This window comes from Pipistrellus hanaki (assembly GCF_964339955.1).
Source record: "Pipistrellus hanaki genome assembly, chromosome: 3".
Classification (NCBI taxonomy): Eukaryota; Metazoa; Chordata; class Mammalia; order Chiroptera; family Vespertilionidae; genus Pipistrellus; species Pipistrellus hanaki.
This window is the reverse complement of record NC_140505.1, coordinates 149,803,243-149,819,898: the sequence shown is the minus strand read 5'-3', so window position 1 is coordinate 149,819,898 and position 16,656 is coordinate 149,803,243. Positions and strand designations below refer to the sequence as shown.

The 16,656-nt window shown below is 41.7% G+C and overlaps 1 protein-coding gene across 1 annotated transcript in view; it reads right to left on the bottom strand.

Annotated features, from left to right (window-relative positions):
• The window catches only part of GXYLT1 (glucoside xylosyltransferase 1), a 40,534-nt gene extending 28,077 nt beyond the window's left edge, over window positions 1-12,457 (bottom strand). Inside the window, 2 exon segments of the mRNA XM_084876671.1 lie at window positions 3,419-3,511; window positions 12,093-12,457. Of these exon segments, the coding sequence (XP_084732797.1) occupies window positions 3,419-3,511; window positions 12,093-12,334 (335 nt within the window). The 5' untranslated portion in view covers window positions 12,335-12,457.
• Window positions 12,458-16,656: the final 4,199 nt, after the last annotated feature.

Here is a 16,656-nt window from a genome sequence, read left to right as displayed (position 1 = left end):
ATAATGGTAACTGCTTAAAATAGAAAAAAATTGAGATTGCTCAAGAAGCTTACTACATAAACATGTAGGCTAGTCTGAAAATGCTGGGGAAAATATTTACTGGTTGCCAAGCACCAGTAAAAAAAAAAAAAAGATATCAGTAAACTATTTTTGAAAAAAATAAAAATTCTACATTAAGTATAAGTATTAATTGCTAAAACATAACTTACATGATGAATACGATGTGCTATTTATCTGTAAAGTCAACAGTCTACAAGTAGATTCAGAACCACAAGCGATGAAATAGGTAAAGTAACACAGAAGACTCAGAGAAGGCAGGAGCAGTGGGCAGGGAAGGGAGATCACTCTCACTGGATAAGAAGCGATGAGCATGACAGATAAGGCAACAGGAAGGAAGAGGCCATCAGGAGCAACTGTGAAAGGAAAAGGTGCTGGACTGACATGTGAAAGTCAGTTGTAAAACGAGATTCAGTAGCTGGATAAGAAGCGATGAGCATGACAGATAAGGCAACAGGAAGGAGAAGGCCATCAGGAGCATCTGTGAAAGGAAAAGGTAGAAGAGTCACTGTGGACCGACAGATGAAAGTCAGTGGTACACCAAGATACAATCTACCGATGAGGGAAAGTGGGAGGGCTAGACCACATGTTCAGGTCGGAACAAGAGTGTCTGAGGCATCTGAATTGGCAAGGTCAAATAGCCAACACACAGCTGGAAATACAGTCGTGGAGCTCAGAAAAGAGATCTGGACTAGAGACACCAGTTCTAAGGAACTCTGATGTTTAGGAGTCAGGAATAGAGAAAGGAGTCCAGATCAAAGAGCTGAGGACACTGGTCTCCAGAGCCAGAGACTGATAGAGTTGAATGGAAGAAAGAGGAAGTGGTCACCAGTGTCAATCGGACAAGAAAAGTGAGATGAGGCCCAGAAGAACAGTAGAGGCAGGGTGACTTCAATGAGAGGCAGGCACCGCTCACAGTGCACTGAGGTGTGAAGGCTGGTTGGTTTTCAGAAGTAAGCCAGTAGACACTCTTAAGAAGTTTGCTGGTAACGGGAAAGAGAATAAATAAGAGACAATTTTCGTTTTTATGTTATTCTATGTTCATTGTATAATAAATTGGGAGAAAATAATCCTCCCGGATAAACTTTGATCAAAATAAAATTATATCAAGAACTAGAGGCCAGATGCATGAAAACTCACGCAAGAGCAGGCCTCCCATCCCCCAGCTGCCAGCACCAGCTTCCCTCCGGCACCCAGGCCCCGGGCTTCCCTCCTCGGGCCGCCGCAGGCACACAGGACCTGGGCTGGCTTCCCTCCGGCCCCGGCTTCATCAGGAAGGACATCTGAAATGATGTCCGGGAGACAATCAGTCTAATTAGCATATTCACCGTTTATTATTATAGATTAGTATAGATTCAAAGCAGGGACAGGCCTGGGAAGAAGAAAATGGTGCCAGCTAGGTGCCCACTGGTGCCAGGCAAAATATGAGACCTAAGGGTACAGGTATAAAAGAGAATTTCAAAGCAGCTTTACCTCTTTGAAGTAAGGAGGTGGGGCAGACAGGCAACCTAGTAGACTCAGGGAAAAGGGGGGTATTATTTAGAACAAATACTGAAATGGAGGGAGGGAAGGATGTGGCTATCATATGGCATTTTGGCTTGGCTATGTGTCTGAAGAGAATGAGTTAAGTGTGAGGGATCCTAAGTTCTAAGAAACAAAATGGTTACAGATATATATTATGGATTCAGTATTACAAGTAGAGAGTATAACAAGGAAGTGTAACTTTCAAAACCCCAAATTCAGGAGAGTAACAAGCTCAAAGGTTTACATTATATATTCATTCACATATAATTACTTCCAGGGACTGGAGACGCCAAAGCAAAAGGAATAAGAAACAGAGGCTCCGGGATTGACCAGGTCCACTTCCCTGGGCTGCTCTTGCAGCAGAGGAGGATTATTCCTCATGCCTTATGATTATAACTACAAAAGAGTCTGGGTTATATAGATCAGAGTATACGGAAGTTTCCAAACTTACCAAGCTTGTAGAGTGAGGAAATTTATGACACAAGGCTGAAAACAGCAAGGTGACGCTTGTCAAGGCTCTATTCATTAGCACACTTTTATAAAAATAAAAAATTATGAAGCCCCAATTCTCCAAAATTATGATCAAGCTGAGAGGAAGATTAACTTTCAAAAGGTTAAGATCATTTTTAAAAGTTTGAATAATCTGATTTGATCATCTATATTAGAATTTCGATCTTTCCCTAGCAGTGAGATATAATTAAAATATCTGATTTCAACGATTTCTTCCCAGAAGTTCATGAAACACATAATGTATTGGGATATAAGAATTATAAAATACATACTATTACTTATTAAAATGTGTATTAGTTCTTCCCACTTAGTGTACCTCACCTCCTGTCCTTGAGCCTGTTCATCACGCAGTAGCTCCCTCCAGGAAGCCTTCCCCGATGCCTTAAGATGATCCAACCAGATGGATGACTCACCTGTTGCTCCCACCATCATAGCTATAATAAATGCATCACCCTCTGCAATCTCAGCTTTACTAGCTCCAGTCAGAATGTAAGCGGCAGAAGGGTGAAGCCACATTAACTAGACTCACAGTCTGGTTCTCAGCAAGCAGCACTGTGCCTGGCAAGCTGAATGAGTAGAATGTAAATGACTCACAAGACACAGTAAAAGTGGGTGACTCTCAAACTTTACCTTTGGGAAGAGCATTTCAGGCTGCCGCCTCTCTCTCTCCTGTTACTATCTCAGGAAGACGGGCTGATGTCTACTCAATACTTGTTTCTTTCATTGAAAGTGAAGGCAGGAAAGGGACCCGAGAGGTCAGCCAATCCAGTGCCTTCCTTATCCAGAGAAGTGAACAAGGCCAAACTATTCAGGAATTTAAAAGAACAATAAACAATGCCCTATCATTTGCTCCTTCATTAAACCCTGATCTTTATCCTCCCACTCCCCAATATTCAATCTCTGCTAATAACCAAAATAATTCTTGCAGAGGTATCCCCATCCACATAAAAAATGTTTAGTATACTAACTTTAAATTAAATATGTATATGTCTCTGTAAATATCAGTGGAAGTCTATCTTAAATCACCTATTTATCACTACATCACTCATTACCTAAAATCAGATCACAAATTCTACTAAGAACAATGGTTTATCACAATAACATCTAAAAAGATTAGAGCATTTTATATGCATTATGTACTTCATTCCTTTCCATAGCAGTAACTACAAAGTAGGGGGAAGAAACTGAAAGTAAATCGTTTAATTGTATGATAATATATTACAGGGGAAAAAACATTTTTACATTCTATTTATTATTTAAAAAAATGCATCTATTATCTAATCTTACCTACACTGACTGATCTGCCAATTAAATATTAAGTGCCTACCTAAAAGCCGCTTCCCAAAAGCAGTTCATTCCACAAACATCAGAGGGCAGCATCCAATAGGGATTCCAGTAACACAGAGAGAAATCTTTACACCTAACAGAGTAAGACAGAAATAGAGTCCTAAGTGAGTATTTCAGTTTAAAACTAATAAGGAATTTACCCCAAAACATAACTTACTGTTCTATTTTACAGCAATAAAACCGCAAATCCAATTTTGCAAATTCAATATTGCTACAATAATTTGAGGATTTTTGAAAATTGATGTCTCCATTACTTTAAATAGAACTTTAAAACCTTAGGGTGGAATATACAACAGAAACCAGTTTCCTAGTCAGGAACTCTCCTAATATATTAAATTCCGCTCCTTAGAAACACAGAAAATACAAGAGTACATCTAAAATGTTCCTTCCGCCCTGGCTTATTTGGCTCGGTGGTTGGAGCATCAGCCCATGGGCCAAAGAGTCTCGGGTTCTATTCCCAGTTATGTACCTTGGTTAAAGAGGAGTGGGAGGCAATAAAGCATTGTGTCTCTCTCACATCTATGTTTTTCTCCCCCTCCCGCACCTCTCTCTAAAATAATTAATGGAAAGAATATCCTCTGGTGAGGATTAATTAAGAAAATAAAATTAAAATTTCCTTTATGGACTACACATATTCCCCTTAGAATAAAATCCATTTAGCCAAACAAAATATTTGCTTATCCTGAAGCAAATTTAAAATGCCACAGATGCTGATGAAAAGGCAAAAGGAACTTTAAATTAATCCTCAATCAAAGCTTCTTGTGTAGTGTTTCAAACTGAAAAAATATGAAATCATGGCTCAGTCTCATTATCTACATTATGTCAGTTTCTGCTATATTATACACGCTCAAATGGAGGCTCAAATGTGTTCTTTTTCCTTCAATTATAGGTTGGAGCAAAAAACAAAACAATGCTTCATGTTACAAAAAGCATGTTTTTCATGGTTATTCCTTTTCAGAACAGTCTAGTTTGAAATCACTACAGTGGAGGCCTGGGTATTAAATTAGCCAACTATGAACTCAGGGAGAGGTACTAAACCAGGTCACCTCATATCCCATCACCCTGAAGCTTTGTTTTCATCCACAGATTCAATTATAAGGTACTCTTTTACAAGGAAAGGTTTATGTAATTTCAGATTCACAAAGATCTCTGATCATACCTCTCACAAGTGCCAAGGCCTCACACCAGACCTATTAAATCAATCTCCAAGAACAGGGTCAGGCACTGGTGGTTTTTAAAATGCTGCCTAAGAAATTCTGTACACTAGTGCATAAAACTACAAAGTCTAAATTTTAAAATCAGTGGGGAAAAGTTACATTGAATCTGATTTTCCTTTAAAGGAAAAAGTTACATTGAATCTGATTTTCCTTTTCAAACATAGCATGTGACATACTTTAATTTAGGTGGTTGAAAAATCAGAAAAAATGGAACTGTGTGCAGACCAGTAAAACATACGAGTTGATCAGGAAACATGTTTGTCGCCTCCCAGGCATGGTTATGAGTTATTTAAGACTTGCATTTCATACTAGACACAGGCTCAGCAGTGGTGGTAAGAGTTCTTTTCAGATGCAAGTGTTTTCCCATCCCTTTAAGCCTCACAACAAACCTGTTCAAACAGGTATCTCCATCCTTCAGATTCAGACATCAACACTGCTTTCTTTCAACAAATTTGTTGATAATCAATCCTAAAGTGCACCTTTGTTCCAGGAAGGAAATAACTAATCTGGTTATTCCATCTCTCCATGTCAAACCTTACAACAGTAGAAAATAGATAATAAACTCTCAAAGAAAATTACTCCCTAATTAAATTTTTCTATAAAATTTGTTGCTTAAAATCACATAATAATACCATTTTTTGCTTCAACTTACAATCCTCAATCCCTCGGCCCTAAGCAACCACAAATCTATTTTCTGTCTCCATAGATTTTGCCTGTTACTGGCATTTCACAAAAATGGAATCATATAATATGTGACCTTCTGAGTCTGATTTCAGTCACTAGCATAATATTTTCAAGGTTCATCCAGTGTAGCATTTATCATACACTTCATTACTTTTTATAGCCAAACTATATTCCATTTTATGCATTCGTATACACATTTTGTTTATTCATCATGTGACAGGCATTTCGGTTATTTCCTAATTTTTTACTATTATATATAATGCTGCTGTTATGACTATTCATGCAGTTTTTCTGTGAGCATATATATGTTTGCAATTCTCTTAAGTGTACACCTCAAAGTGGAATTGCCAGATCATGTAAGCACTGTCAAGTGATTAATGCAGATGAAGCTCCATGTAAAAAAGTTAAGTTTTAGGAAAGTTTCTTGACTATAACTTAACCTCAGAAAACACAGTTTACAAAAGTATGTTTTTCTGCCTTTCTTTAATGGGACTGTAAAACGTAAGTACTAGTGAGTACACATGCTTTTTTGTTAATCATAAAACACTGAGATGCTGCTAGCAAAAGGTGGCATAATTTAAAGTGTCTTACCTCCCAAATTTATATTCTCTTATGAAAAATTGATTTTAAAAATTGATTTTAAAAATTAAGATACAGCCGAAACCGGTTTGGCTCAATGGATAGAGCGTCGGCTTGGGGACTGAAGGGACCCGGGTTCGATTCCGGTCAGGGGCATGTGCCTTGGTTGCGGGCACATCCCCAGTGGGGGGTGTGCAGGGGGCAGCTGATCGATGACTCTCTCTCATCGATGTTTCTAGCTCTCTATCTCTCTCCCTTCCTCTCTGTACAAAATCAATAAAATATATTTAAAAAATAAATAAATAAATAAATAAATAAATAAAAATTAAGATACAGAGTAGAAACTCATTACATATAGTAACTGTTACTATAAGCAATAAATTAAGAAAAGAAACTAATCTGGAGACAGATAGCACTTGTAGTTTCAGAAAAAAAATAAAACTTAACAATACTGGAAAAGTAAAAGTAGTTATCCAAGTTCTGGTTATTAATTGCTTTTTCTTTTATTCCTTAAAGCTATTAGAAATGGATACTAGATATACAATATTCAAAAGGTAGTAATTCTTTTAAATACTTTTGATGGAGCAAAACTGTAAGCTAAGCTAAGTGGGTATGTCTTCAGTAAATAGTGATATATATATATATATAAAAAAAAAAAAGTCAGATAAGTCCATAAATGCAATGTTTTCACTGTGGATCAAATTGAAATAAAATAAAATTTTTCTGCGGCTCATCCTCAACCTTCTATGGCTTAAAGTATCTAGCTCTAGATGGCTTGTCCATAAGCAAACTGATCAGGGGTAGCACAAAGGATCTTTGTGGTGATAAAACAGTTCTGCGTCCTGATTGTGTCGTGTTATATGAATTAACATCTGTAATAAAATTACACAAAACCTCACATACAAATGAGTGCATGTAAAACTGATGATACCTAAAAACTGAAATATGGGTTATTCGATGTCAAATTTTGGGGTTACATTATTATATTATATTGATACAAATATATTCCAGATATAGCAATATGTAAGATTCCATGCACATAAGGTTTTACTACTGAGGGAAAGTGAGTGAACACGGGGTATCTCAGCCATTTCCTGTGGACCTACACGTCAAAAGTTTAAAAAAATAAACCTGGCCAAAAATGAAATTCCCCAAAATTTCAGTACTTGAAAAATGTTACAAAAATTGAGACATTTTATGCTGAAGATTAAAGTGAGCATTTAACACAATGCTCACAATATCAGTTCTCAAATTTAAAGTTTTCTTTAAAAGCTTAAATTTGATCATGGGAAGTCTTTTATACTTTTTAATTGAACTGAAAAAAAGCTATTTTTCTTATCAAAATGTCTATGAGGCTTTAGTGAAAACCATGCACAACTTGCAGAATCAGGGATAAGCTCAGGCATATCCCACATGAGAAGTGGGAGCCTGAATGAGGTGCCACAAGCCAACAGTGCACCTGCCCGGCGCGGATCAGCCGTGGGAAAGGAGCCCCTGCCCATGGGGCTGACACAGCACCATTCTTTACAGATCAGAGCTGGTCACTCATCTTCAACTAAAACTTGTCTCCAGACAACTTCATTTCATTTTTAGCTTCTTTCTCCTTAAATCTCTAATTTCATGAATACACAGGATGTGGGAAAAGGATTGCTTACATATAAATGGCACTATATATATATATATATATATATATATATATATATATATATATATATATATATATATATATGTAAAAGCCTAAGCGATTGTTTGACCATTTGACCAGTAGCTATGATGTGCACTGACCACCTGTGGGGACTGGGCTGAAACTGGCAGTCTGACATCCCCCGAAGGGTCCCAGATTGCAAGAGGGTACAGGCCAGGCTGAGGGATCCCACCGGTGCACGAATCCATGCACTGGGCCTCTAATATTAGATAACCATTTCTAAAATAAGCTAGCATCACATTGTTCACCCCCACACACACAAAAAAAAATGCTGGATTAAAAACTTAAATATAAAGAAGTTTGGGAGGGGATGGACCCTCTTGTTAGAAATTACAAAGTAAAAACAAAAGGAGAAAAACTGTCCATCTGAATAGATAAGAGTTTTAAGCTCCACATGGTATATAAACTGGAGAAGAAAAAAAAAATTTAACATGGTTGGGGAGTATTTTCAACAGGTATGGCTGATAATAATCTTAATGTTTTAAAATAGGATTTCTAAATCAACAGTACACATTTCTCATTAGCCTAACCACTTTCCCCTGCAAAAGCATAGGACAATATTTTAATTAATTAATTATTAGCCAGGTTTGTGCTAAACACTTTACACCTACGTGAAATACGATCTTCAGTGCATTAAAATTACAAGGTGCAGAGAATTTCTTTTATATAAGTTGTCTCTACATTAACAAAGTGGAGAATTATAGCCAATATTACTGTAATAAGTATGTATGGTGCCAGGAGGGTAACACTTATCAAGGCAGCACTCTGTAAATTATATGTCTATGCTGTACACCTGAAATCAGTATTAAAAAAATATTGAGCCAAAACCAGTTTGGCTCAGTGGATAGAGCATTGGCCTGCAGACTGAAAGATCCCAGGTTTGATTCCGGTCAAGGGCATGTACCCTGGTTGTGGACACATCCCCAGTAGGGTGTGTGCAGGAGGCAGCTGATGGATGTTTCTCTCTCATCCATGTTTCTAACTGTCTATCCCTCTCCCTTCCTCTCTGTAAAAAAAAAAATAAAAATAAAAAAATAATGAAAATAAAAAAATATTGAATGTCAACTATAATTGAGAAAAAAAACTCTTTTTTTAGCAGAGATTAAGGTGACTTTAGTAATTCAACCTTCTTCACTGTTCACTTCCCCAACTCCTCCCTCTCTTCTTGAAAAATAACTTTTACCTCTAACCGACGAGGAAATGTGTTCAAGGTTAGCACAGCCTGTAAATGGCAAAGCTGAAATATGTGTCTCCAAAACCCTTACACCTGACACTTTAAATTCTCCATGAAACTTACGAGTGTTCCCAGGACCAGCAGAAATAACAACCCCATGGCCTATCCAGATCTGAAAAGCAGTCACACAATGAGCATAGACAGTCCAGAAATGGTATCACTGAAATGCTTAGTGTTTGTTGATTTCCTATGGCCAAAATGCTGTATAGTCACAACAGGATGAGATCTTGAAAGTCACTGTCACGATTCATCAGTGAAATGCGAGAATTTAATCACCCTGAATAGCTAAAGTCACAACACGGCACATAACTCCTTCACCGAACTACTGAGGCCTGGCTATAGCAATTGCTTTCGGTTGAATAACCTAATACAGTTTGTCCAATACTGAACAGCTTAAGCGTTCTCTAGGAGGAAGAACCACCGCCCACCCACCATTCTTCCCCTCCTTTGAGGCAGCCACCACTCCTCTCCAACACCAATCATGGGATTCTCTCCACCACAGGGCTGTGCAAGCAACACAGAGCCAGCCGATCAGAGGTCCCCATTCCAGGCATCGCTGACTGGTCCACGGTGGACATGCAAAGGGAGGTGACAGGTGGTAGCGGTGGGGATGGGGCCAGCAAGCAGGCAGCACCAAGCTGGCCAAAGTGGGTGCCAGTGCAGGGGCCCCCCAATCACCCTGCTGGTCACCCCACAGATCGGCCCTGATCGCCAGCCAGGCCTAGGGACCCTACCCATGCGTGAATTTCATGCCCTGGGCCTCTAGTTATCTACATATTGCAGGTGAGAAAAGGGAAGCAGAGAGGCGGTCAAGATTTCACAGCAAAGAGAGCCAGAATGAGAACACAGGTTTCTCTGACTCTAAGACCTTTGCGTTGTCTAAATACCAAAATAACAAATTCAAATGGAATGCATTAATCAATAATAGATTTCACTAAAAAACTGCTCCTATCATTTTTGTTTTCACTCTGAGCACTTGGAAAGACCTACGTATTTTGTTGTCATGGGATTCCACGCAACCAATATTTTCCGTAGGAGTTGACCCATGGACCCTGCTGGGTATCTACCTAGATCCCGTGTATTAAATGAAAGAAATGATGGTCTTCATCTTTCAAGGAAGAGAGCGTCAAAAAAGGTAAGAAGACAATGATAATCGAGTCCCACAGAAAAAGGGATGATTCTGTTTGCCTCATAGCCCCATTCTCCACGGATGAAATACTACAGACTGGGTTCTTATCACGGCAGCTTCATAGAAAGAGCACTTGGAGAGCAATTAAACGATATATAATTTTTTAATCCTGGTCCGATCCAATGACCGATGCCCTATGAACCTTGGTCAAATGATGTAAACACAGGAAGGGAGGTGACAGACGCCTACTCCATATCCTACAGTAGTCAGAGGAGTTGCCTGAAGTCTATGAGAAACCTAAAAAGATGTTGTAAGAAGTGATAATACCTAAAATGAAGAATCCTGATGACTTAGGAATTCTCCTGACCCTACTCAAAGCACAGGGTAAAAACATGACAACACGGCTTCCCCAGGTGGTCCCTCTGCCCAAACTTCTTAGGCATGAATGTGTGGCGGAATGTCTTTCATCAGTTTCACAAAGACTTTAGTTCTTTTTAGTTACACCTTCAGCTTTAACTTAGACGTCTGCCCCATTTAAATGAGGAGTTCTGCTGCTCAGGGGACCTGGCCTGTCCTGCTTTTTGGTTGCCTCTACTCTGGGCACATCAAAATTAAGATTTCAGTGATGGTTCTACAAAACAAAAATTCATTAAAACGGAGATGAATTTTTCTAAACGGCAAATAAAGACACTGTTAAAAATTAGCTGGTTAAAAGCAAATACAACTCATACACATCTGCCACAAAATAAAGTATGGTGAGACAAAGCACTAAAAGTCAATGTCACCCTATCAAAATGAAATGCTAACACCTTCGTATTATTTCATTCCATGGTCTGATTGAAAATGTTGCTTCTACAGAATTCTAGCCAACACAAAAATAATTTCGTTTCCACCCATTTACAATGCCTCACAGTAGTATAAACCTCTGCTTCTCACGCTTATTTTTTCATGACCTCATGCTGGTCTTCAAGTCACTGCCTCTCCGCAGACAGCTAACTTGAGTTGACAAACCTGGCTCTGGAAGGAGTTCTGCTTTTAGGAATAGAGAGTGCTGATGTCCTAGGAATCCGCCTGACTGTAATCCAATCAGAGGGCAAAAACCTGACCGCGTCCAGGCTCCTCCGCCCAAACGTCCCTTTCCTCTGGGGGATGGTCATCAACTCTGAATGCGGCAGGGCGCCCCCTCCTCCTCCCAATCCCATACTTTCGATATCAAGGCGGCCTGTGCCTCTCCGGAAGGGAGGGCTGCGGTGGAAGGGGGGAAGGGAAGGCTCGGGGTTAAGGGGAGGCTCGGTCGGTGGTCCCCAGAGAGGTAGGTGCCCGCAAACACACAGAGCCGGTCCTGGACGTGGAAACCCCGGGTTCGGCTGAGCATGGCTAATGCGCTGCATTCTTTTCTCCGCTCACATCGCAAGGCGACTCCAGCTGCGGCCGTGATTGGTGTGCACCCGCCCAAACCCAAACCGTCCTGCCGCTTTTTTAAAAACCGATTTTTAAAGGAGGCCTCCATCCCTCCCCGCGGAAAGGGCCGCTCGCCTTTTTGAACTTGCTCTAAGTTTCACAACAGACTTGTTTCCTAAGGAAAAACCCAATCAAAGCCTAAGGGCTCGGCCCAGATTTCACCGGCCGATTCGTAATGACAAATGTAAACGTGAACACACACACATTACAGACTCCGCATTCAGGAGGGGGTAAAACACACACACACTCACACACACACACACACACACACACACACACTGGAACTAGGGCGCCAGCCTGTTGAAGATCTCAACCTGAACTCCATGGAAACAAGAGGGAATTCCGACCCGTCCTGCAGCGAGAAGGCTTTGGGGAGGCACCTCTTCTTTTCAAATAAGGCTTTTTAAAAAGACAAACCAATGCCCATTGAAAGTTGGAAATTAATTTCTTCGGCATTAAAGGGTCGGAAGGCACACACCACAGTGCTGCGGGGCGCTCTGAGGCTGCAGCGGCGCGGGCGCCCCGAGGAGGAGGGAAGGGGGCACAGGGGGCCGGAGGCGGCCCGGCCCACCGCCCGCTCGCCCCCCGCCCGCCTCGGCCCTCGGCCCCCGCCCCCCGGGACACGGCCCGGGACACGCCCCGTACCTGTGCGGCCCGCCGGGGGGCGCCGCCGGAGCCGCGCTGCCCGCCCCTCTCGCGGCGCCCGGTCCTCCGCCCGCGAGCCAGGAAGCCGCCGGGACCTGCGGCTTCCCGCCGCCGCCGCCGCCGCCGCCGCCGCCGCCGCCCGCGCCGTCCTCCGGGGCCAGGGCGAGCTGGCTGAAGGCGTAGAGCAGCGAGCAGAAGCCGCAGGCCAGGCACAGCCCCGCGAGGCGCAGGTAGCGCCGCATCGCGCCGGCCTCGCCTCCCCGCCTCCGCCGCCGCCGCGCCCGCCGCGCCCGCCGCGAATCGGGGCGGAGGGAGCGGCACCGCGCAGCCGCGGGCGCAACAAGTTCCTCCGCCGCCGCCCCCCCGGCCGCGCCGCCTCCGCGCGCTCCTCCCCGAGGGCGGGCCGGCCGCACGCGCCTGCGCACTGAGCGCGGGAGGGCAGGGCGAGCCGGGCTCTGGGCTGCACGGGAGGCGGTGGCGGGATGCACGGGCGCTGGAGACCGCCGACCCCAATCCAATTCTCTACTCGGCAGCTCGCGATGTGGACAGCCTAAGTTCTAGGACCCTGTTTTTTCGTCTCTAAATGGAGAGAATGTCCTCCTCCCCGGGAGGTTGTAAAGACCAAGTTGCTCAACGCCCATAAAACGCCCTTCCCTTAGAAGGCACATGACTAAGCCGCCTTCCAGCTCCCTCGTCCTCAGCAGGGACTTCCCCGGACTCTTGAGTTTGTGTAAGACTGTCTCTTGGAGCCATTTCACCCGGGTCCCTCGTTATCTTTAATACTGTGGGGAAGGCTTATTTTCCCTCCCAAGTGTTGGGCAGCAAGAAGGGCACCAGGTGTTAGACCAGTGGGGTCAGACCTGACCCGGGTTCAGCAACCTCAATGCTTGAGCCTTGCTAAGAAAGAATTCAGAGCCAAGACTCAAACTGGAAGAGAACATGTCTTTGTAAAGTCATAGAGATGGAGGTGATTGGTGGAAGAAATGGGTTTAGGAAACAAGTTATGGGGCCCTTGGAGCTCAGAAGTGAGGAAGGTAATGGTAAGGTGTGTGTGTGTGTGGGGGGGGGGGGAGGGTGGGAAAGGAGGATGATCCTCCTAAGGGTTTTAAGGGTGGACGTTAAAGGGGAGGTCCCAGGGGAAGATCTCCAGAGAATATGCATCCACTTTCCAGGTGTGCTCTTTCAGGGTCCAGGTCTCCACTGGTTGGTTGGTTGGTTGGTGCCAGTGCAGGGGGACAGTGCATTTGGTCCTGAGGTCAGCATGACCTTGCTTGTCTGACTTGGCTGCTTATCTGGGCCTGGAGCTGAAATACACCTGAGGCCTAGATGTTATCCCTAGAGAGGAGAGGTCATGGGATCCAAACAGCATGACCAGCAAGATGCTAGGGAGGCAAGGTCACCCTGGGAATGAGGTCCTACACCACAATTGTCCTTTGCTAGGCGCCCAGGCCCCTCTGCCCTGGTGGCCTGTACCTGGCCCCTCATCCTTGCTCTGCTCCTGTCTACTCACAGGAGCCGGGAAAGCTGAGATCCCTCCTTTCACATCTTTTTGACCTTCCTCACAACTCACTCACACATCCAAAACTATTTCCTATTCTCCCTACAGAGCGTTCTCTTCAGCTGTGCGTTTCTTCTTCCTCTTCCTCGGCCATATTCCTACTCCATTTGCTCACTGGACATATACAGAGCACCACTATGTGCAAAGTGCTCCGCGTGTACCTTGGAGTATAGGGACGCCGTGTTGGGAGTGTAGGGTGGAACAGTGGATACTTGTAAGTACAATACAGACATTCGGATGTAAGCCGGTAAAGGTGTGGACACACACACACACAAAGGAACAATCAGTTCCACTGTGGGTGTGGTCAAGAGAAACTTCATAGCAAAGTTGGCCCTAAAGTATGGGGAGGATTAGGGATAGGGTGGGGGGGGGGGGTGTATTGGGGGTGTTGCATTAAGGGAATTCTAGGCTGGGAGAATCAATGAAACAGGCTCTTGTGTTTAGTGAACTGCGAGAAGTTTGATACCACAGCTAAGTGAATGCAAGAGGTGATATGATCAGCGATAAGACCGTAGAAGTTGAAGGGGCTAGTTACTTGAGTGCCTTGTTTAGTATGCCAAAGAGTTTGAACTTACTCTGGCAGATAATGGTGAGCCACTGAAGGTTTTTTTTTTGTTTTTTGTTTTTAAATTAGGAAGTAACATGATCGCATTTGCCTTTTAGGGAGCAGATTCTGGCTGGGACAGAGACTGAGACTGGAGCCCGAAAGCAGCTCCAGTGCCGAAAAGTGAAGAAAAGGAAGCTTTACACACACACACACACACACAAACACACACACACACACAAACACACACACACACACACACACACATTTCAGAGAGAAAAATCATGCTATTAAATTGTTCAATTGCATTTGGAGCTCTGGAGAATTTGGCGATGAGAAACAAGGTGAGGAAGTGCTATGTAAGTTAACAACAGTTCTCCATTTGAAATTCCAAGAAAGTGCTGGCTCTGTGACCAGGGGAAGTCACTAAACATTTTTTAAAAAATACATATCTTAGTGATTTCAGATGGAAAGGGAGAATGAGAGGAAGATTGAAAAATCCATGATGAGAGAATCATAGATAGGTGGCCTCCCACACGCCCCCTACTGGATTGAGACGGCAACCTGGGCATGTGCCCTGACCTCCTGGTTCATAGGTCGATGCTTAGCCACTGAGCCAAGCTGGCCCGGCAGTCACTAAACACTAAGCCAGTTTCTTCCCCTATAAAAATAAAGGGTCTTGCCTTACCTGACAAAAAATGAAAAACTAGCATTCTATCAAGATGTGTGAATAGAATGAAAACATACACTTATTCATTCAATAAACATTTATTGAATATATTCTACATGCCAGACAAGGGATTAGAGTGTACTGCCCTCAAAGGGGAGACAGGCAGATAAAAACGAAGACAATATTAAGTTATTCCTTCCACTACACCTTACAATTCTTAGAGAAATAAACGCAAGGAGATACAAAGGACGGTAAGCACTTATAAGAATGGAAAATAGATTTTGAGAGGAAAAAACTAAATAATACGACACCAAGAAACTAGAGTAAGAATTAGTACTCAAATCAAGGATGTTTAATATAAAGAGATGCTAACTACAATTGTTCTCTATCTCAACAAAGAAATTAAATGTAGTAAAAATAAAAAATAATTTAACGACCCACAGATTGTTAAAATACTGGAATGGCAGTTTCCATTTCTGCAACAATTTATGGGAAGAGCATATCCAGAAGAATAATCCATTTACTTGACATCAGGGTTCTGGACCATATCCTCTCCCCTTAGGCTCCTTTTAATCCTGTAATTAAAAAGGAAATTCTGTTGAAAAAGTATATAAGGTATTCCAAAAATAGAAATGATTTTTGTGTTACTCACATACTATCTTATGTGGTTGTCTTGGAGTATAAGGAGCTGTGTGCATGCCCTTCTGATCATTTTTAGGTTTCACATTATATTTTCATATTCCTAAAATTAAGTTATTTTAGATATTTAGGATATTTTAATGTTATAATAGTTTACTATGGTTATGTACATATTCCTAAACCTATTTTTTCATGTTTAGACCATCCTCTTAATTTTCTAATAACAGGCTGGCTATATCCAAATTTTTAATCAATTTTTATCTTCCTTTCATCCTGTCAAAAGGTAAATTTTGGCAGATAAAAAGAAATTTAAAAGTAGCAATATCTGTTGTTTAAATTATGGAGATAGAGCTCTTTCCCATGATCTGGGAAACTCTCATATCCAGGATAATCCAGATCTCAAGAATTATTATATTCAAAAGATTAATCTTGATTTTTCTTAAAGCTCTTAGTACATGTTAGATATTAATAGACATTCAATTCATGAGTGTTTTTAATTTTTTGTGTCTTTAAGTGTCTCTAGAGTAAACTTTAGGTTCTGCTCAGTATTTCTTTCTCACCTCTATTTACACTGAGTATTTGATTCTTAATTAAAAAAAAGAAAAAGAAAACATACTATTGAGGAAAAAGGTAAATTCTATACCTTTTCAGAGGAAAGTTCAAGGACATTTTTATATAACTTCTACTTTATAAAGGACTATGCATAACCTAATTTAATCCTTATAACATTCATATGAAGGAGATATTTTATTCTTTTAAATAACAAGGAACCTGAAATTTAGAAAGGTTTGTTAATCACATCGCTAATAATGAAGATCCATAATTTGAATGAAAATCTTTGAGGATACAAAGACCATGTTTGTTTTTTCCATTATACCATGTTGTCTCACTATGAACAAATAAATGCTAACCTGAGTGATGCAAATTAAAAAGGAAACAGAAACACAATGTTATATGAAAACCTCTTAGACTGATCTTGGAGGTTACGGTAAAATAAAATGTTAAAACAGAGAAAGACAAGTCAGATTAGTTAGAGCACAAAGAATCAGGAACTCAGACTATAAGTAAAAATTATCCCCTCCAGTAGGCCTCTAATGAAATTTCTCCATTTTCCAGTCTACTTCCTAGAAACCTTGTTGGACTGAAATAAAAA